The sequence below is a fragment of the Lathyrus oleraceus genome, chromosome 2 (genome assembly GCF_024323335.1).
Source record: "Lathyrus oleraceus cultivar Zhongwan6 chromosome 2, CAAS_Psat_ZW6_1.0, whole genome shotgun sequence".
Classification (NCBI taxonomy): domain Eukaryota; kingdom Viridiplantae; phylum Streptophyta; class Magnoliopsida; order Fabales; family Fabaceae; genus Lathyrus; species Lathyrus oleraceus.
Window position 1 is genome coordinate 368267933 of NC_066580.1, and position 22676 is coordinate 368290608.

Below are 22676 nucleotides of genomic sequence, written 5' to 3' on the forward strand. Positions count from 1 at the left end.
TATATCTGTAATATTTTATTTTGATTTTGATTTTATATTGTAATATTGGTACTGTGATTTTTTGCCGTTGTGTAAATAATGTTAACTTGCAAATTCACCTAAAATCAATTTGTCTGAAGGTATGAATATTATACATTCATGGATATCCAATTATATTTCTCAATAAATACCATAAAATACAAAGAATATAATTAAAAAGTGATATAAAAATTTAAAAATTTAAATAAATATAAACACATTTATTATTGAATAATAAGATAAAGATATATAAGAATATAAAAAGTTAAAGAGAAGAAAGATTATTTTTTTATTAAATAGAACTTTTAATATTTAAATAAATAAGTAAGGGTAAATTAAAAGGAAAAAGATAATTTTAAAAAATTTAAAAATTGCTAGCATCAACGGTAAGAACATATGGGATTTTACCGTATAAGATTGGCTCGAGGCATAAACAAATTTTAATTAAAAGAAAAACTTTATATTTTTTTAGTATTTTTTACAAGGATATGATTTTTAAAAATTGAGGTAATTTCGTTAACATCTCTCCCTTTCCAGAAATTTTCTATTTGGACTGGAGGGTAGGTAAAATATTTAACTTCAATATATTTAAATCATAGTGGAAATATTAAAAATACAGGTTTTCTATTTATTTGTTCTTCTCCTTTTCCTATTAGTAAAACATTTGTTTCGGTCTAAAGTAAATCTTGTATGTTATAATTATTGATGTTTCCATTTTTTTTTCTTTTTGTTAATTAATGTCATTTACATTTTATTCACCATTATTTATTTATTTATTTAAATATTAACTTAATTTTTGTTAAAATATTATAAAGTTTATTTTGGACAAATTTTATTTCTTATATTTATTGTATTTTTATATCTTCATTTTATGCGTAAAATTATTTTATTTTATTATTTCAATTTGATATCACTTTTTAATTATCCTAACATTTTTCTTTTTAATAATTTTCTTTAAATTTTATTGTATATTATTAAAATTAAATAGTTATTATCATAGTTTCATTAGATTTTATTTCTTTAGATTTTATTGTATATTATTAAAATTAAATAGTTATTATCATTTTCTTTAGATTTTATTTTCTTCCGATTGAATAGTTCTTGTATATTATTAAAATTGAATAGTTCTTGTATATTATTAAAATTGAATAGTTATTCTCTTTAGATTTTATTTTATTGTATTCTTTAGATTTTAAATTTGTATATTAGTGCAAGTTGCAATTATGGATTATGCCATTTTTGAAAGTGACTCCTAAATGGTGGTACAAATGATCCACGATAATTATAATTATAGTGACAATTTTGAGTTTAAGTTTAATTATCTTTTGTATTAACAATTTTCATTTTCTCATTTTAATTTTGAGGTGAAGCTTAGTAAGCACCAAGCAAATTCGATTGCCTTCACGTTAGTTAGAGTAGATGTTCCATTTAATTTCTATTTGTGTCCAAAAAAAAGTTATATTATTATTGTTCATTTTTACAGATTTTATAATGTTCTCTAATTGAATAGTTATATATTTTTTAATGTATTTGAATTATAAATAATAAATATTATTATATTTCGTAAATAAATTTGTGTTCGGTTAGAAAAATTAATTTAAATCAAATGGATCAATGTCTGAATGGTGTCACTTTTTATAAAAGTATTTCAAGCACTCTCTTATAATCTTAAAGTTGGAACGCAAGAATATCTATGATAATTTAGGCTTTTAATCGAATCTGTAGAAGATTCATAAAGATTTGAATGCAAGGAAGAGTGGCTCTATCGTTGACCGTTGTCGTATGCCATCCTCCACTTCACTATTGAAGAGTGTCTGTCTGAGATTAAACATAAGTTAGGCTGAGGAGAAACGTGCAATCAGAGATTTTTTAGGAAAAAACTTCATCCCCCAGCAGTCTCCCCTTCAACTAGTGCAAAAGCGATTAGAAAAATGGTGTTGCCATCTTGTGTCAGTGCTGTCGCACCTTGAAAAAAATGGGGATACGACTTCAAAGCGAAGCGCGATCGCACGCTCGCAATGATGGACTGAACAGAGTCGCCACCGAACTTTATTTATTCCTAAAAAGGAAAGGGGAAATATCGATAAAACCCAAGACAAATGAAAGGATAAGATATGGTCATCGCAACCAATATCAAGGTTCGGGAGTCGATTACGCAAGGGGAAGGTATTAGCACCCCTCACGTCCGTTGTACTCAACGGGAACCATTAGGTCAGTTGTGTGCGTTAATGTTAGTTTGAAATATTAGGCTTTTCAAATTATTGGGTGGGAAAGAAAGAGTAAAAGAGAGGAAAATGTTTTTGGATTTTTTGACAAAGGACTAAACCTAAGTTTTTTATTAGTGGGTCTGACAAGATTTAAAAATCCTGCTCCTACGTATCTCAAAAGAGAAATCAAGGCTTACGTAGTTCTGGGTAGAAAAATGTTTGTTTGTTGGTCGATTTTAGCGAAAGCTATATTGTATTAATCGACGAAAACATTGTTTTACCCAAAACAGATGAGGAGTGAACGCATACCACACATCGAACGGATTTATAAATCTACATTCGGAAAAGCGTCATTTATCTCTACTCAACAATCGTGGCCGAAACATTGTTTTGTATCACTTAAGACAATATATCTTTCATTTATGAAAAAGGTTTTTGATTAATCGCACGGCGGCGAGAAAAGAATTTGATTGGTTGGATGTATTTTGAGTGATGGCGAGAACTTGGATGAGCGAGATATACATCTCGAATCCTAGCCTCAGGAGTGCATGGTATACACCATGTTCCATTTCCATCTTTATTGAAAGAGGTTAAGATATGAATTAAGTATTTTGGAATTTGATTGAGAAAGGGTTTGAAGAAACTGCATTGACAATTTTAGGCGATGGCGAGAGTTAAGATTGGCGAGGCATACGTCTCGAATCTTAACCTCAGGAGTGCATGGTATACACCATGTTCCATTTCCACCTTTATTGAAAAAGTGTTAAATAAGATTTAGGTATCTTAGATTTGATTGAGAAAGGGTTTGACGAAACCACATTGACAATTTTAGACGATGGCGAGAGTTAAGATTGGCGAGGCATACGTCTCGAATCTTAACCTCAGGAGTGCATGGTATACACCATGTTCCATTTCCACCTTTATTGAAAAAGTGTTGAATAAGAATTAGGTATTTTGAGTTTTGTTGTAAAAAATGACTTGACACTAGATCAAGTATTGATGGACGTTTAAGAGGAATTTGAATGAGTGTTTGAGAGAAAACAAAATGGATAGACTTGGATGATGGCGAGAGCTAGGATTGGCGAGATATACATCTCGAATCCTAGTCTCAGGAGTGCGCGGTATACACCACGTTCCACTTCCATCTTATTGAAAAGGTCTTAACTATGAATTAATATTTTTCGAGTTTTTATTAGAAAAAAGTGGCTTGACGTTGGATCAAGCGTTTGATGAGAGTTTGAAACAAATGGAATAGAATGGGAGGGAGAAATGGATTGGTTTGTTTATTGAGAAAATACTCGACGTTGGATCGAGTCATATTTTTGTATTTTTTTTTGAAATTGTTGATTTTATTCTTGTATTAGTATCTAACTAAACAGTCAAGTAATAAAGAAATAAAACAGTTTAAAATTATTACACATCGGGGGAGAGGGGTACATTTTGTCAAATAGGGATTCAAAAATCATGAAATAATTAAATCGGGCTCAAACAACGAATAATGCAATGCATGAGTGTAAGTGCAAGAGAACCGGCTCATTGTAAGAAAGCCCAAGAGTAAGCTATGTGAGGTTGATGGCGATGCTTAAAAGCAATCGACTTACAAGGGTATGGAAAATGGGCTCGACATTGAATCGAGAAAAATATGATATTTATAATTTTAAAATGGTTTTGAATGAATGATGAAATTAAAAGAAAGCAGATCAACCATGAGTATAATAAAACATAAACATAAAAAATGCTAAAAGAAATAAAATGCTAAAAGAAAATAAAATGCCAAAGGAAAAAAAATGCTACATATGAGTATTGAACCCTCTCCACTTAATATCATGAAACTACCCTCTCTCCACTAGGCCATTTATGACTAGTTGTTATTTTGATGTTAGATTGGATAAATAAACAAAAATGGATTAAAAATCAGAATTAAAATAAAAAAACTAATAAAAGAGAAAACTGTTGGACTAACCTAATTAAACCCAGCCGCCTGGCTGTTGGGTTTTTCAATGGGGTATAAATTGAAAATATAAAAAAACATTTATTAACTAATACCTAGGAAAATTAAATGAATTTTAATAGTTTTTAAAAAATGACTTATTCTATCTAAAATAAATTAGAGAAAAAAAAGAAAAAAGAAAAGTAACAGACATTCATCATCTTCGTTGTCTCTCACTCTACTTCACAAAAAAATCGCTCTTCCTCGCTTCAGACTCGCTCTCCACGTCTCTCAACGTCTCTCTCTCGTCTCTCCATCGCTCTCAATCGTCTCTCCATCGCTCTCAATGTCTCTCTCTCGCCCTCATCGCTTACCCTCGTTAACCAGAGAGAGCAAACCCATGGTTGAGACAAAAGAGGGAGCTCACCTTCGGACCTTCGATGACGACGATAGCTCAGGTAACAATCGAACCTTTTTCTTCGCCTCTTCAAGTGCTGGATTTCTTTTACTTTAGGATTAGGGTTTTGATTTGCTTTGAAGTTTTTCCTTTCCGCCTCCCCCTAATTTCGTTCTCTCACTCACTATTTATCCCTCACGAATTAGGGTTTTCAGGTTTGGTATGGTGGAGTTCAAAAGAGGTCTCTGCCCAAAACACTTTTTGTGCTCAGTATCGGATTGGTCTCTCTGATATTTGAATTTGGAACAGGTAATCTGAGCTCAAACTTTCTCTTTGAGTTTTGTCTTTATTCCAAATTGGGATATCCTCCTGAAATTTGAAATCTTACTGTTGCCAATGCTAACTGCTCTGTGTTTTACTACAGTGAAAATTTGGGGTAGTGGATGAGTTTTTCCAAGAAGACGCATTCGTAAATGTCACCTGAACCTGGTTCTCCAGCATGTCCAGAAGACATAAGCATTGCCTTCAAGTATTGAATACAGAGAGATTCCTGTTCTGGTTGTTTGCATAGGATATCAGGCTTTTGAGTTGTGAGCATGTAGCTCAGGTTATCCATGCGTATGAACTGATTCAGGGATGCACAATGGATGCCAGCTCGTCCACGACATACCTTCTGGTAACAGTTCTGGTTTCGAAGTGGTCTGATATCATTCACTGGTGATAGACTCTAAGTCACTTCCTGAAATGCTCACCTCAATAACACGGATTTCCACTAGCATTTCCGTCTATTGGATCCAAGTTTTCTGGCAAGCGAAACGGTCGTGAGGTTCATACCGATCCAAGCATTCTCTTTGATTCTTCTTACCATGTCCGCTTCAGTTTCTGCCAACAAAATTGACAGCATTCCTAACCAACATAACAGAATCAAACTGATCCATAGTACTGTTGTCAAGGCTTGAGATAAGTGGTTCTTCAGGAAATTGGATTGTTCACAACATGATTCCAACCAATCAACCGACAAAGCAAACCAGCTGCAAGCGACGACCACAAACCAGCTGTAACGTACAAGCCAGATGGCAGTACTTAGACCTCCAAAAGCCAACTTCTAAATCCAACGCAGCTCTCCTCTTACTAACAACATTACTTGATTTCATTGAGGGGTCATGAAAGAATTCACATGACTCTTGGCACCCAATGGCTATCATCACTATTGAACCGGCTATTTGAAAATGTCAAAAGGCATCCAGCGCAATCAATGAAGGTTGTTGTTTCTGCGGTTCCTGTCCATCCTGAGAGAACCCTTCCATCAGGTTTTTGTTTTCTCTTCATCAGATTCCTCTCTGTTTTATATTGATATTGCATTTCAATTCCTGCTTGAAAATCCTCTACTATAAGCATTGCACCGCCATTTACAGGAGAAGGAGACTCAGCTGGGACCTTTCAAGATTGGCATCATAAATTGCAAATTTGTTCTGGTTTGGTGTGTTTATTGCAGGTCACAGGTCGTCATTGGACATGGTTGCTGGTGTGTTGATTGCAGCAAGATTATTAGAACAAACTCTAGGAGACTCCTCCAAAATATTTAGCATCTTGGTCATAGTCAAAATCGTACTCTCACACCAGACTTCCTAACAACATCATCAACAATGTCTTCCAAAGGCCCCGGTATTTTCTCCGACATCGGAAGATTATCCAGAGATATCCTTACCAAAGATTACAACTCCGATCAATGGTTCACAATATCCTTCTCCACCAACTCCGGCATCGATTTGCATTCAACGTCATTGAAGAGTAGAGGACTTTCTTCCGGTGATGTTGCTGCTCAAATTAACCACAAAAAGAATACTCTTCTTTTCAAAGTTGATACCGAATCAAGTGTGTTGACAACATTTACTCTCACAGATTTTGTGTCTTCTGCGAAAGCCGTTGCTTCTATTCGATTACCTGATTTCAAATCCGGAAAGATTGAGGTTCAATATCTTCATGATCATGTTGGTTTTACTACTTCTGTTATTTTAAATTGCAACCCTGCTATTGATTTTTCTGCGTTGACTTGTGGAAGTGCAGGTTATGGTTGGTGTGGAGGAAAGTTGCTGCGGATTGTTGGTTGTTGCTGCTTTTGTTTTTCTTGTGCAGGTCATGGGTTGTCATATCAGTGTAACAAGCTCCACAAAGCTCCCTGTTACCAGAAGTACCAGGTGGAACACACTTGCACCTCACACAACAAGTTCCACATGCTCTGTTACACAAGTTAGGCCTTAAATGTACACTGTATCTCGAACTGCACAATCCTCCACAATCTATGTCTTGCATTAGCCTTCTGTTGCCGTCTCGCACAGTAAGCAACTCATTAGGTAGCTGAAGTTCTTCTTCATCTTCTTCTTCCATTTCTATCTCATGCTCAGATGAAACCTGCATCAGATTAGAGAGGCATACTAGAAGCAACAAACCCAACACGAAAAGGTTACGCAATGCCATTGCAGAATATTGTAGCAGTTATATGAAATGGATTATTGATTTATTAGTGAATGAATTGTGACTACATTTCCTTGCTTTGTTGCAGATTATGCCATCTTTGCGGTCCTGATCCGGTTGTTACGTATTGCAGACCGGATCGGTTTGCGGCTTTTGAATCTCCAGCACCAGTTTGATTGCCAATTCTACCCACATGAATTGTGCTTGTTAACTTCACTCAATCTTTTATTAGTATCGTTCATTGAGAGGTTGATGTTGTTGTCCGAACCTCTGAAATATCAGAATTCCGGCGAGTAAGAGTAACCCTTTAAACGGTAGATTGCAAGTAACTGAGCCTTAGCTATTAAAAGCTCCAACCGATCAAAACCTCCCGTTGGAAACTTGGATAAATCTTTCAAATATTGCATAAGCTTCTCAGGTAAAAAAAAAAACTAACACTTGAAGATTCATCAACTCTGTTTATGAAATTTGGCTCTTGTTGAATCCCACAGTTTTCAATAGTCTGGTGTACATTGCAAGCTTGCTTTCATAAGTTAAAACTTGAGTTTCTTCAACTGTTTCAGGTAGCATTGTAGCAGAAATACTCTAATTTGAAGTTCGGGCTGCGGCGGTTAGAAGAAATGCAGAATTGGCATGTCTACTATGCCTCTTCTGATTCTGTGAGCTCAGAAGATTCTGTCTACACACTCGAGATGTGTATGACCGGCTTAGACCGAGAGAAAGCCTCCGTTTTCTTTAAAGAACAAACAGGTTCGGCTGCCGAGATGACCGTCAACTCTGGCATTAGGAAAATTCTTCCAAATTCTGAAATTTGTGACTTTGATTTTGAACCTTGTGGTTATTCAGTGAATTCTGTTGAGGAGCCTGCTGTATCTACCATTCATATTACTCCAGAAGACGGTTTCAGTTATGCAAATTTTAAGACTGCAGGATACGATTTGAAGGCAATAAATCTGAACGAAATGGTGATGAGGGTGCTAGCTTGTTTTCAACCAACTGAGTTTTCTGTAGCTGTTCACGTGGACAATGCAAGCAAGTCATTTGAGCAGGGGTGTTTGCTGGATGTTAAGGGATACTGCTGTGAAGAGAAGAGCCACCAAGGGCTTGGAATGAGTGGATCTGTTAAATTCTTGATGGGGCTCTGATTGTTCATTAGGATTGTATTTGTAGGATTTATGTAATGGGATGAACTTGTATGAAAATGTTGAGAAATGCAATTTGGAACATGATTTTGTAATTTATGAAAATGTTGTAATGCTATTTTGATTTGAGATGAACTATGGATGGAAAATGGATCATGTTTGGTTATAAAATGGATATGGATTTTTTTAGAAATGATCCAAGACGGATCTAAATGTCAATTAAAAAACCAAAAAAAAAGAAAAAGGCCAAATAAAACCAATTAAAATCAAATTAATCTATAATTTGTTAAAATTACTTTGATGTCAAATTCTAACATTTATTTGGAAATTAAAAATCAATTAGAATTTGGATCATTAGTAAAACACAATTAAGATTAAATTGAAATTTGGAATTAGACTTATTTTGAAATTAAAATTGAAAAAAAAGAAAAAAATAAAAAAATCAAATATTTAGAATCCATTTCATAATCAAAACACCATCATAAAGAAAAACTAAATAATGACCAATGTTTATAAAAAAAAATATGGATTTGGGAATGGATGATTGTCTTTGGTCATGAATGTATGCAAATGAACTTTAGGCCATGTGCCAAAATAAAATAAAAAAATGAAAAAATTCAGGACCAAAATCGGGGTATGACAGTTGCCCCTATTTAAGTATCTTCTACTAGAGAATATGAAGCAGGACACTCTTCATATGATCATAGTGGGAGATGGTTAAATACTAAGAAGACCCGGATTTTGATCCTGAATCCCCATGACATGATGTGATATGATATGATATGATATGATATGATATGCATGGATGCATGAATCTTTTTTTTTGTAATTTTAATCTGCTAGGGATATGGTGGACCCTTGACAGTAGATGCTACTAGACAGACCAATCTGTGGGGAATGCTGGTGGTCCACAGGAAGACAAACAAATGGTAAGAAAAAACTTGCTGGGGAGACAGTCCTGCTGGAGAATCAGACACACACTGGGGAGTAATCTAAGTGGAGTTTGATAAGCAGTACTTAGAGTACAAGAGAGTAAGTTCACAATTTGACTTACTAAGCCCGAATACAAGAATTTCCACAACAGGTTCATGTATGACCTGACAATGCTGGGGAATAATCATGGAGAAAAACTCTTCAGAAGAAGTTCATGTATGACCTGACACCGGAATAAAGCTCAACAACAGGTTCATACATGACCTGAATAGTATTGAACAAATAGAGAAAGAATCTTCAGAACAGGTTCAAGTATGACCTGACACCGGAATAAAGCTCAACAACAGGTTCATACATGACCTGAATAGTATTGAACAAACAGAGAAAGAATCTTCAAAACAGGTTCAAGTATGACCTGACACTGGAATAAAGCTCAACAACAGGTTCATACATGACCTGAATAGTATTGAACAAGAATTGGAAAAACTCTTCAGAGCAGGTTCAAGTATGACCTGACCCCGGAATAAAAGCTCAACAACAGGTTCATACATGACCTGAATGGTATTGAACAAAAATTGGAAAAACTCTTCAGAGCAGGTTCAAGTATGACCTGACCCCGGAATAAAGCTCAACAACAGGTTCATATATGACCTGAATAGTATTGAACAAAAATTGGAAAAACTCTTCAAAGCAAGTTCAAGTATGACCTGACCCCAGAATAAAAGCTCAACAACAGGTTCATATATGACCTGAATAGTATTGAACAAAAATTGGAAAAACTCTTCAGAGCAAGTTCAAGTATGACCTGACCCCAGAATAAAAGCTCAACAACAGGTTCATACATGACCTGAATAGTATTGAACAAAAATTGGAAAAACTCTTCAGAGCAAGTTCAAGTATGACCTGACCCCGGAATAAAAGCTCAACAACAAGTTCATACATGACCTGAATAGTATTGAACAAAACTTGGATTTGAAAATGACTGCGAAAACCGGATATGGGTTTAAGGGCACCAAATACAAATTGGAATCAAAGGTCAAAGGATCATAGGATCGACAACAAGACCTGAGTCAATGCAAAATGAGCACGAAGTACATTTCGGCTATGCATGATTTGAATTTCCTTTTATGCATGATATATGAATGATCATGATTATGAGAATGCTGACACTGGGCAGACTGGGAGTTTGTAAAGGCTTTCTATGGAAGCTCATGATTCCTCAACACCGAGAACTCAACCAAATATTTTATGATAGATGTTGTCAAAGGAGGATTCTATCCAGTTTGATAGCCACAACTTAGCCAATGGAATCCTTTTGGAGGATTAATGAATCGTGCTAGCATAATTTTCGGGCACTCGTCTTAAACTCAATAGTTGTTGACGTATGACAGAATTTGTTTGAGCAGTTTGAAAGCACGAAGAAAGAGGTTCTGCCCCTCTGTGGCTCATCTTGCCCCTATTTATTGGGACTTTGGCAATGTTAACCTTGAAAGTGGGTTTGGAAACAACTTGCCATGAGACTACCTCGAGATGGCTTGCCCCAAGTGTTTGAAACTTGCAATGGTCCGAACTTGACTAACCAAATGCTGGAATGGTAGACTCTTGATTGATTGTCCTTTGGATAGCTGGACTCATTGAGCTCTGAGGTGGCTTGCCCCGGTCTAAGTCTTGAAGCAAATTACTCTTGGCTAACTGAACCTTGGAGTGATTGGACTTACTGAGCTCTGAGGTGGCTTGCCCCTGTCTAAGTCTTGAAGCAAATTACTCTTGCCTTGAGGACCCTTAGGGTGATTAGCTCGAATTAACTGATGCTCAAAGTGATTTGCCCCTGACTAGACTTCTTTCACTTCATCAAGTTCTTCAACTGTATATTGTTGGAATTTCTTTGATGCTAAGTGTTGACTCGCAAATAAGATTGTGCATTCAAAAACGGTAATCTTAATGCAATGCTTATGCAAAAATTTGAACTCAAAGTTTATTGATATGAACGGGTGAAATACAGTGAACGAGTCATTGATAAGAACACAATGGTGATCAAGTCATTCACAGTATGCAAGTTGGTGCCATCAAATGATTAACAAAAATCGTTTGGAGTCAAGTTAACACAACCTTGTTATGGTATGCTTTCAAAATAAACCATGTCTCAATTAGGTCTTTTAAGGGTTGTAACATGGTCTGGTTCACGGTTTTTTTGAAACAAAAGGATATAAGGCTCAAAATTTATTTTTACCCACCCCTTCTTCTTGATGATCTCCAGTTCCTATGTTCAGTTAATTCAATACACGCATTCGACTTCCAAGAGGGTTCGAAGGTGTGATGAGGGTTCAAGACGAATTTTCTTGAAATGGCAGTCACCTTATTTTGTTTTTGTCGAGGATTTAATGACCTCTTTTGATTGTTTTTCCTTATCCCTGATTTTTCCTGGACCGCTTCTTTGAAGCTTTCGGTCCATCGGGATGCCCTAACTTTTGCCTAAGTCATTTTGTGGTATTTGATTTAGCGGGCTTTTTTTATTTTTTAAAAGGTATTGACTGCCACATTATTGGTGGATGAGGATCAACCAGCACTAATTTTATCTTTTCTCAACTTCTTCGACACTTCAACATGTGCGCGAAGGATAACATGTGGTTGAACCTAAATGGAGGGTGTACATATGGACGATTTTGTTTAAAAGATCGAATGCACGGTCAAACTATCTGAACACAACTACCCTGCCCCAGGTTAAGATTAAGGGTTTTAGATCCGAAATAAACACCAACTTCTAGGCTCAAAGTGGTTGACTAGGGATTAACTCCTTATCTCTTCGGTGTTTGGGGATTTGAAACAATGCCTTACATCATCGACAAGGTTTTACTCAAAAGCATACCACAACAATTTCAGGTGTTTCGTTTTCATCCTCCTCCTCCCAATCTTTGTTAACACAACAGTTTGAAAAACAAAAGTGAATGAAAGGAGTATTTTGTTTTTGTTTTTTTTAACATAAATGAAAAACGAGTGAATACAAATGGATTAATTCAAAAGATGCATAAACCTTTCATTAATCTTACCGATTCAAATAAAACAACAATGTTTAAAAGCAAATAACAACCAACATGCAAAGAAACTACAAAAGAAGTGTTGAAACAGCCAAATGATTGCCAACTTTAGGGAATTGACTTCTTCAAACTTGAAGGTTGGGATCAACAAGCTTTTTGACATCGGCATGATGATCCTCAAATTCTTTTCCTTCGATCTCATCGTTGAACGCAACCCTCTTGGATTCACTACTCACTTCTCCTTTTCTTTCATTGGTATGGGTCGTGACATTGGAAATCCAAGACGGTATCTCAATGCTCTTACCAGGAAACAATGATAGCTCATTAGCCACATCCCTGACATCTTCCTTGTGGAACAAAACCTTGAGGGGTCTCAAGGGTCCTTTCCCTTTCTCATTACCTGGCTCAGAAATCAAGGTATATGTACCTGAGCCTTCCTCCTTGAGTGTTAGTGACCCTATGTCAATCAATCCTCGCAGTTTGAGCTTAAAACTCTTGCATTCCTCGATGGGGTGCCCCATTGTCCCAGTATGGTATTCGCACTTGACCTTTGGATGATCTTCTTCAAAGATTAAGCTCTTTTTGTTAATCAACCCTCGCACCAAGGCTTTCAACGCTAAGCAAGAATCTAGGTCATGTCCCACTGCCCCTTTATGGAATTCACATGTTGCATTTGGATTGTACCATGACAGGTATGGTGACACAGGTGTGAGAGCTCGAGGGGTCACCAAAGCATTCTGGATTAGTTGCGGGTAGAGCTTACTATATGGTACCGGAATTGGGTCATTGTGATCCTTGTTCCTCCTGTTCTGATTCTGATTTTTGTTCTGAACCTGACTTCGGTGATTTTGAGGAGGAATAGCCAGAGGATGTTGATGATGACGTCTTGAGGGAGGTCCATATACTGGTAAATGAGGAGTTGCCGCATAGCATTTCCCTTGACTTGGGGTAACACCAGATGGATGTGGGGTATCAGCTCTCTTTGTTGCAGCAGCGTATATTGGGTGACCTTCTTTTCTCAACAAGACTTGCAGGGTTTCCAAGACCCATCTCATTTGGCTCTTCAAAAGATTAAGTTCCTCCTTCAGTGCTTCTTGGCTATTTCTTAGCTCGTCCATCATCTCCTGAGACATGGTTCTTTGTTCTAAACGCGTGTTGAGAATCACTTTGCTTCACGGACAAAAGATGGATGAGTTTTTTTTATTTTGTCTGGAAAATGACATGCATTATGATGCGATGCAAATGCAATGGAATGCGAATGAATGCAATGCAAGCCATGCACATTTGTTTTTTTCATACACGGGTTCAAAAGTCTGAGGTATTGATAAATTTGGTTGCTTTTCCAAAATGGGATTCTCACCGGATATGGTCTAGGGCTTTGTTACAAAGGATCCCCAGAGTCATTGATTCACAAGAATGTTTGACGCTTACGGGAAATACTTTCCGGTCGTCAACTCCATCAAGGGAATATATTCTGGGTGAGGTTCTCGTACCGACTCTTACGAAGTATACACCTCGCGAGTCCGTACTACGCAACCATCGACTGGGTTCTAGACAGGGTACTCAGAGTCATGGATTCAAAAGACTGTTTGACGCTTACGGAAAATACTTTCCGGTCATCAACTCCATCTAGGGAATCTATTCTGAGCGAGGTTCTCGTATCGATCCTTACGAAGTATTCACCTCGGGAATCCATACTACGCAACCATCATTTCTAGTTGGCCAGAGTTTCAATGTTCTAAAAGGTTCTTAGAGTCATGGACCCCTTTGAAACATCGAAGCTTACGAGGTATACACCTCGGGCGACAATATTTGCAAAAGAATCTACTCTAGGTTAGGTTCTCGTACCGACTCTTACGAAGTATACACCTCGGGAGTCTGTACTACTCAACCATCGTCCTATCTTATGTTATTTTTTCACTCTAGACTCGGGTGTAGAGTCTTTCCCACATGGTTTGCAATCAAAATCCAAGTACCCAACATGGTGGAACCAATATATAACAAATACCAATATAACAATAAAGATATTAAAACAATAAAGAAAAGCTACACAATTAAACAAACAAAGGCACACAAACGTCCTAACTAGGTTTGACTCGGTTAGGATTGTTGTAGTCCCCAGCAGAGTCGCCATCTGTCGCACCTCGAAAAAAATGGGGATACGACTTCAAAGCGAAGCGCGATCGCACGCTCGCAATGATGGACTGAACAGAGTCGCCACCGAACTTTATTTATTCCTAAAAAGGAAAGGGGAAATATCGATAAAACCCAAGACAAATGAAAGGATAAGATATGGTCATCGCAACCAATATCAAGGTTCGGGAGTCGATTACGCAAGGGGAAGGTATTAGCACCCCTCACGTCCGTTGTACTCAACGGGAACCATTAGGTCAGTTGTGTGCGTTAATGTTAGTTTGAAATATTAGGCTTTTCAAATTATTGGGTGGGAAAGAAAGAGTAAAAGAGAGGAAAATGTTTTTGGATTTTTTGACAAAGGACTAAACCTAAGTTTTTTATTAGTGGGCCTGACAAGATTTAAAAATCCAGCTCCTACGTATCTCAAAAGATAAATCAAGGCTTACGTAGTTCTGGGTAGAAAAATGTTTGTTTGTTGGTCGATTTTAGCGAAAGCTATATTGTATTAATCGACGAAAACATTGTTTTACCCAAAACAGATGAGGAGTGAACGTATACCACACATCGAACGGATTTATAAATCTACATTCGGAAAAGCGTCATTTATCTCTACTCAACAATCGTGGCCGAAACATTGTTTTGTATCACTTAAGACAATATATCTTTCATTTATGAAAAAGGTTTTTGATTAATCGCACGGCAGCGAGAAAAGAATTTGATTGGTTGGATGTATTTTGAGTGATGGCGAGAACTTGGATGAGCGAGATATACATCTCGAATCCTAGCCTCAGGAGTGCATGGTATACACCATGTTCCATTTCCATCTTTATTGAAAGAGGTTAAGATAGGAATTAAGTATTTTGGAATTTGATTGAGAAAGGGTTTGAAGAAACTGCATTGACAATTTTAGGCGATGGCGAGAGTTAAGATTGGCGAGGCATACGTCTCGAATCTTAACCTCAGGAGTGCATGGTATACACCATGTTCCATTTCCACCTTTATTGAAAAAGTGTTAAATAAGATTTAGGTATCTTAGATTTGATTGAGAAAGGGTTTGACGAAACCACATTGACAATTTTAGACGATGGCGAGAGTTAAGATTGGCGAGGCATACGTCTCGAATCTTAACCTCAGGAGTGCATGGTATACACCATGTTCCATTTCCACCTTTATTGAAAAAGTGTTGAATAAGAATTAGGTATTTTGAGTTTTGTTGTAAAAAATGACTTGACACTAGATCAAGTATTGATGGACGTTTAAGAGGAATTTGAATGAGTGTTTGAGAGAAAACAAAATGGATAGACTTGGATGATGGCGAGATATACATCTCGAATCCTAGTCTCAGGAGTGCGCGGTATACACCACGTTCCACTTCCATCTTATTGAAAAGGTCTTAACTATGAATTAATATTTTTCGAGTTTTTATTAGAAAAAAGTGGCTTGACGTTGGATCAAGCGTTTGATGAGAGTTTGAAACAAATGGAATAGAATGGGAGGGAGAAATGGATTGGTTTGTTTATTGAGAAAATACTCGACGTTGGATCGAGTCATATTTTTTTATTTTTTTTTGAAATTGTTGATTTTATTCTTGTATTAGTATCTAACTAAACAGTCAAGTAATAAAGAAATAAAACAGTTTAAAATTATTACACATCGGGGGAGAGGGGTACATTTTGTCAAATAGGGATTCAAAAATCATGAAATAATTAAATCGGGCTCAAACAACGAATAATGCAATGCATGAGTGTAAGTGCAAGAGAACCGGCTCATTGTAAGAAAGCCCAAGAGTAAGCTATGTGAGGTTGATGGCGATGCTTAAAAGCAATCGACTTACAAGGGTATGGAAAATGGGCTCGACATTGAATCGAGAAAAATATGATATTTATAATTTTAAAATGGTTTTGAATGAATGATGAAATTAAAAGAAAGCAGATCAACCATGAGTATAATAAAACATAAATATAAAAAATGCTAAAAGAAATAAAATGCCAAAGGAAAAAAAATGCTACATATGAGTATTGAACCCTCTCCACTTAATATCATGAAACTACCCTCTCTCCACTAGGCCATTTATGACTAGTTGTTATTTTGATGTTAGATTGGATAAATAAACAAAAATGGATTAAAAATCAGAATTAAAATAAAAAAACTAATAAAAGAGAAAACTGTTGGACTAACCTAATTAAACCCAGCCGCCTGGCTGTTGGGTTTTTCAATGGGGTATAAATTGAAAATATAAAAAAACATTTATTAACTAATACCTAGGAAAATTAAATGAATTTTAATAGTTTTTAAAAAATGACTTATTCTATCTAAAATAAATTAGAGAAAAAAAAGAAAAAAGAAAAGTAACAGACATTCATCATCTTCGTTGTCTCTCACTCTACTTCACAAAAAAATCGCTCTTCCTCGCTTCAGACTCGCTCTCCACGTCTCTCAACGTCTCTCTCTCGTCTCTCCATCGCTCTCAATCGTCTCTCCATCGCTCTCAATGTCTCTCTCTCGCCCTCATCGCTTACCCTCGTTAACCAGAGAGAGCAAACCCATGGTTGAGACAAAAGAGGGAGCTCACCTTCGGACCTTCGATGACGACGATAGCTCAGGTAACAATCGAACCTTTTTCTTCGCCTCTTCAAGTGCTGGATTTCTTTTACTTTAGGATTAGGGTTTTGATTTGCTTTGAAGTTTTTCCTTTCCGCCTCCCCCTAATTTCGTTCTCTCACTCACTATTTATCCCTCACGAATTAGGGTTTTCAGGTTTGGTATGGTGGAGTTCAAAAGAGGTCTCTGCCCAAAACACTTTTTGTGCTCAGTATCGGATTGGTCTCTCTGATATTTGAATTTGGAACAGGTAATCTGAGCTCAAACTTTCTCTTTGAGTTTTGTCTTTATTCCAAATTGGGATATCCTCCTGAAATTTGAAATCTTACTGTTGCCAATGCTAACTGCTCTGTGTTTTACTACAGTGAAAATTTGGGGTAGTGGATGAGTTTTTCCAAGAAGACGCATTCGTAAATGTCACCTGAACCTGGTTCTCCAGCATGTCCAGAAGACATAAGCATTGCCTTCAAGTATTGAATACAGGGAGATTCCTGTTCTGGTTGTTTGCATAGGATATCAGGCTTTTGAGTTGTGAGCATGTAGCTCAGGTTATCCATGCGTATGAACTGATTCAGGGATGCACAATGGATGCCAGCTCGTCCACGACATACCTTCTGGTAACAGTTCTGGTTTCGAAGTGGTCTGATATCATTCACTGGTGATAGACTCTAAGTCACTTCCTGAAATGCTCACCTCAATAACACGGATTTCCACTAGCATTGCCGTCTATTGGATCCAAGTTTTCTGGCAAGCGAAACGGTCGTGAGGTTCATACCGATCCAAGCATTCTCTTTGATTCTTCTTACCATGTTCGCTTCAGTTTCTGCCAACAAAATTGACAGCATTCCTAACCAACATAACAGAATCAAACTGATCCATAGTACTGTTGTCAAGGCTTGAGATAAGTGGTTCTTCAGGAAATTGGATTGTTCACAACATGATTCCAACCAATCAACCGACAAAGCAAACCAGCTGCAAGCGACGACCACAAACCAGCTGTAACGTACAAGCCAGATGGCAGTACTTAGACCTCCAAAAGCCAACTTCTAAATCCAACGCAGCTCTCCTCTTACTAACAACATTACTTGATTTCATTGAGGGGTCATGAAAGAATTCACATGACTCTTGGCACCCAATGGCTATCATCACTATTGAACCGGCTATTTGAAAATGTCAAAAGGCATCCAGCGCAATCAATGAAGGTTGTTGTTTCTGCGGTTCCTGTCCATCCTGAGAGAACCCTTCCATCAGGTTTTTGTTTTCTCTTCATCAGATTCCTCTCTGTTTTATATTGATATTGCATTTCAATTCCTGCTTGAAAATCCTCTACTATAAGCATTGCACCGCCATTTACAGGAGAAGGAGACTCAGCTGGGACCTTTCAAGATTGGCATCATAAATTGCAAATTTGTTCTGGTTTGGTGTGTTTATTGCAGGTCACAGGTCGTCATTGGACATGGTTGCTGGTGTGTTGATTGCAGCAAGATTATTAGAACAAACTCTAGGAGACTCCTCCAAAATATTTAGCATCTTGGTCATAGTCAAAATCGTACTCTCACACCAGACTTCCTAACAACATCATCAACAATGTCTTCCAAAGGCCCCAGTATTTTCTCCGACATCGGAAGATTATCCAGAGATATCCTTACCAAAGATTACAACTCCGATCAATGGTTCACAATATCCTTCTCCACCAACTCCAGCATCGATTTGCATTCAACGTCATTGAAGAGTAGAGGACTTTCTTCCGGTGATGTTGCTGCTCAAATTAACCACAAAAAGAATACTCTTCTTTTCAAAGTTGATACCGAATCAAGTGTGTTGACAACATTTACTCTCACAGATTTTGTGTCTTCTGCGAAAGCCGTTGCTTCTATTCGATTACCTGATTTTAAATCCGGAAAGATTGAGGTTTAATATCTTCATGATCATGCTGGTTTTACTACTTTTGTTATTTTAAATTGCAACCCTGCTATTGATTTTTCTGCGTTGACTTGTGGAAGTGCAGGTTATGGTTGGTGTGGAGGAAAGTTGCTGCGGATTGTTGGTTGTTGCTGCTTTTGTTTTTCTTGTGCAGGTCATGGGTTGTCATATCAGTGTAACAAGCTCCACAAAGCTCCCTGTTACCAGAAGTACCAGGTGGAACACACTTGCACCTCACACAACAAGTTCCACATGCTCTGTTACACAAGTTAGGCCTTAAATGTACACTGTATCTCGAACTGCACAATCCTCCACAATCTATGTCTTGCATTAGCCTTCTGTTGTCGTCTCGCACAATAAGCAACTCATTAGGTAGCTGAAGTTCTTCTTCATCTTCTTCTTCCATTTCTATCTCGTGCTCAAATGAAACCTGCATCAGATTAGAGAGGCATACTAGAAGCAACAAACCCAGCACGAAAAGGTTACGCAATGCCATTGCAGAATACTGTAGCAGTTATATGAAATGGATTATTGATTGATTAATGAACGAATTGTGACTACATTTCCTTGCTTTGTTGCAGATTATGCCATCTTTGCGGTCCTGACCCGGTTGTTACGCATTGCAGACCGGATCGGTTTGCGGCTTTTGAATCTCCAGCACCAGTTTGATTGCCAATTCTACCCACATGAATTGTGCTTGTTAACTTCACTCAATCTTTTATTAGTATCGTTCATTGAGAGGTTGATGTTGTTGTCCGAACCTCTGAAATATCAGAATTCCGGCGAGTAAGAGTAACCCTTTAAACGGTAGAATGCAAGTAACTGAGCCTTAGCTATTAAAAGCTCCAACCGATCAAAACCTCCCGTTGGAAACTTGGATAAATCTTTCAAATATTGCATAAGCTTCTCAGGTAAAAAAAAAAAACTAACACTTGAAGATTCATCAACTCTGTTTATGAAATTTGGCTCTTGTTGAATCCCACAGTTTTCAATAGTCTGGTGTACATTGCAAGCTTGCTTTCATAAGTTAAAACTTGAGTTTCTTCAACTGTTTCAGGTAGCATTGTAGCAGAAATACTCTAATTTGAAGTTCGGGCTGCGGCGGTTAGAAGAAATGCAGAATTGGCATGTCTACTATGCCTCTTCTGATTCCGTGAGCTCAGAAGATTCTGTCTACACACTCGAGATGTGTATGACCGGCTTAGACCGAGAGAAAGCCTCTGTTTTCTTTAAAGAACAAACAGGTTCGGCTGCCGAGATGACCGTCAACTCTGGCATTAGGAAAATTCTTCCAAATTCTGAAATTTGTGACTTTGATTTTGAACCTTGTGATTATTCAGTGAATTCTGTTGAGGAGCCTGCTGTATCTACCATTCATATTACTCCAGAAGACGGTTTCAGTTATGCAAATTTTGAGACTGCAGGATACGATTTGAAGGCAATAAATCTGAACGAAATGGTGATGAGGGTGCTAGCTTGTTTTCAACCAACTGAGTTTTCTGTAGCTGTTCACGTGGACAATGCAAGCAAGTCATTTGAGCAGGGGTGTTTGCTGGATGTTAAGGGATACTGCTGTGAAGAGAAGAGCCACCAAGGGCTTGGAATGAGTGGATTTGTTAAATTCTTGATGGGGCTCTGATTGTTCATTAGGATTGTATTTGTAGGATTTATGTAATGGGATGAACTTGTATGAAAATGTTGAGAAATGCAATTTGGAACATGATTTTGTAATTTATGAAAATGTTGTAATGCTATTTTGATTTGAGATGAACTATGGATGGAAAATGGATCATGTTTGGTTATAAAATGGATATGGATTTTTTTAGAAATGATCCAAGACGGATCTAAATGTCAATTAAAAAACCAAAAAAAAAAGGCCAAATAAAACCAATTAAAATCAAATTAATCTATAATTTGTTAAAATTACTTTGATGTCAAATTCTAACATTTATTTGGAAATTAAAAATCAATTAGAATTTGGATCATTAGTAAAACACAATTAAGATTAAATTGAAATTTGGAATTAGACTTATTTTGAAATTAAAATTGAAAAAAAAGAAAAAAATAAAAAATCAAATATTTAGAATCCATTTCATAATCAAAACACCATCATAAAGAAAAACTAAATAATGACCAATGTTTATAAAAAAAATATGGATTTGGGAATGGATGATTGTCTTTGGTCATGAATGTATGCAAATGAACTTTAGGCCATGTGCCAAAATAAAATAAAAAAATGAAAAAATTCAGGACCAAAATCGGGGTATGACAACTGCTATCAGTAGCGTTCCTTTAAATTTCCCGTACAACCATGTACCATCAATTTGTATAATAGATTTACAAAAAGTAAAACCTTTGATGCATGGTTAATACGCCCAAAAGAGTCGGTGGAATATGCCATTACCACTAGCACAAGTCTCGTTTGGGTATATGCCGATAACGTTTTCAAATTGACAATTGTCCTTGGAGCATAATGCTTAAGTGTCACAAAGTATTTTGGAAGTTCTTTGTATGACTCTTCCCAATTGCAAAATACTTTTTCAACATCCTTAGTCCTAGCTATCTATGCCTTCTTGTATGATAAGGTATAGTTGTATTGTGTAACAATATGCGATATTATTTTACTCACCTTTAACGATGATGGATTGTCGCTAATGACAGATAAAATTTCATCGCATATTAACTCGGAGTTGAGTTTGTGATGGTCTTGCATTGGGTTTGTGATTAAGCATGTGTGAATTGGACCCATATAACCTATCTCCTAAGAATCACTCCTCTTCCGGTAAGATACTAACAACCGAAACATGCAGATCTCATTTCGACAATAAATCTTATACCTCGTTGCATTAGTTCGATCAACTCTATAATCATCAGATAATTCCATGTGATACTTTTTAATGGCTCTGACACAATCTTCTTTTGTGCAAAATTTGTCTCCTTCTTTCAATGATCCTTGAGTTTGCACATAAGGATTGTAAAATATATCTGACAAAGGTTCATCTGTACCCAAATCTAAGTTTGTCATGTGTTGAGGTGGACAATATACATGACTAGCTGGTAGTGGCTCTTGCTGGTGACCAACAATTTCATTGTTCACCATTTCATCAACCAATAACTTATTTTCTTCTTCTTCCTCATCAACAACATCGACTTCAACTTGTTTGTCGTCATTAGTTTCACAAAACACTTGTGACGGATCAACGAACGGAGACAATTGATTTTGTTGTGTTAATATATATAACTCAATATCATTGAACCCAGATTGTTCATGACTGAGAAATATATGGTGAACATCGTCATCATCTCGAATCTTTAACTGATAAAACTTTACTTGGTTGTCTGCAAAAAATCACCAGATTTTTATAGATGATTTGTCCCACCTGACTACACTGCAATTTCTTTTCTATTCTTTGTTTCAAATGTGAAAAGTTTGATCGTCTATTTATTGTAAATCGAGTTACTTATGTGTTACGAAAACAAAAACTGAATAACTGGCACTCAAATATTTCACCATCGGTATGAGCATTGATCATGTAATATGGTGATGAAGACATTTTTTTAAGATGCAAGTTTAGTGTTTGATGACGAGTGCATTGATCATGTATTAGCATGCAGTTAAATACGATAGATGGTGAACAACCATAATTCAAGGTATGTGCCAAAAGGCCTGGTGCATGGTATATGGATATAACTTAGGCACCATTTTCAATGGCTTATACAAAGATTCTTGCATCACAAGCCTAGGATTCAGACTACAAGAATCTCTAGCATGCGGCCTTACCAATGGTGCCCTACATGATTCCCTGCAGGATTCCCTTACCCTAACAAGATAAGGCATGTGCCCTGCATGATTCCCTGCAGGATTCCCCTGCCCTAACA

The 22676-nt window shown here is 36.8% G+C and overlaps 2 protein-coding genes across 2 annotated transcripts; one reads left to right on the forward strand and one right to left on the reverse strand.

Moving 5' to 3' along the window:
* Positions 1-6583: 6583 nt before the first annotated feature.
* On the reverse strand, positions 6584-19307 carry LOC127123296 (gibberellin-regulated protein 9). Its single transcript, XM_051053528.1, has 2 exons — positions 19228-19307; positions 6584-6964 (listed from the first exon to the last, which is right to left on the reverse strand). The coding sequence occupies exons 1-2, from the start codon at positions 19291-19293 to the stop codon at positions 6584-6586; spliced, it is 447 nt and encodes a 148-aa protein (XP_050909485.1). The 5' UTR covers positions 19294-19307.
* A 253-nt stretch (positions 19308-19560) lies between these two features.
* On the forward strand, positions 19561-20436 carry LOC127123297 (S-adenosylmethionine decarboxylase proenzyme). The gene is made up of 2 exons (XM_051053529.1): positions 19561-19708; positions 19855-20436. The coding sequence occupies exon 2, from the start codon at positions 19912-19914 to the stop codon at positions 20434-20436; it is 525 nt and encodes a 174-aa protein (XP_050909486.1). The 5' UTR covers positions 19561-19708; positions 19855-19911.
* The last annotated feature ends 2240 nt before the right edge of the window (positions 20437-22676 follow it).

Excerpts from the sequence above, each read along its gene's own strand:
- LOC127123296 (XM_051053528.1), bottom strand. The coding sequence starts at position 19,293 with ATGGCATTGCGTAACCTTTTCGTGCTGGGTTTGTTGCTTCTAGTATGC. Across the intron at positions 6,965-19,227 it reads GCCTCTCTAATCTGATGCAG|GTTTCATCTGAGCATGAGAT; the intron begins GTTTCATTTGAG and ends AATCTGATGCAG.
- LOC127123297 (XM_051053529.1), top strand. The coding sequence starts at position 19,912 with ATGCAGAATTGGCATGTCTACTATGCCTCTTCTGATTCCGTGAGCTCA.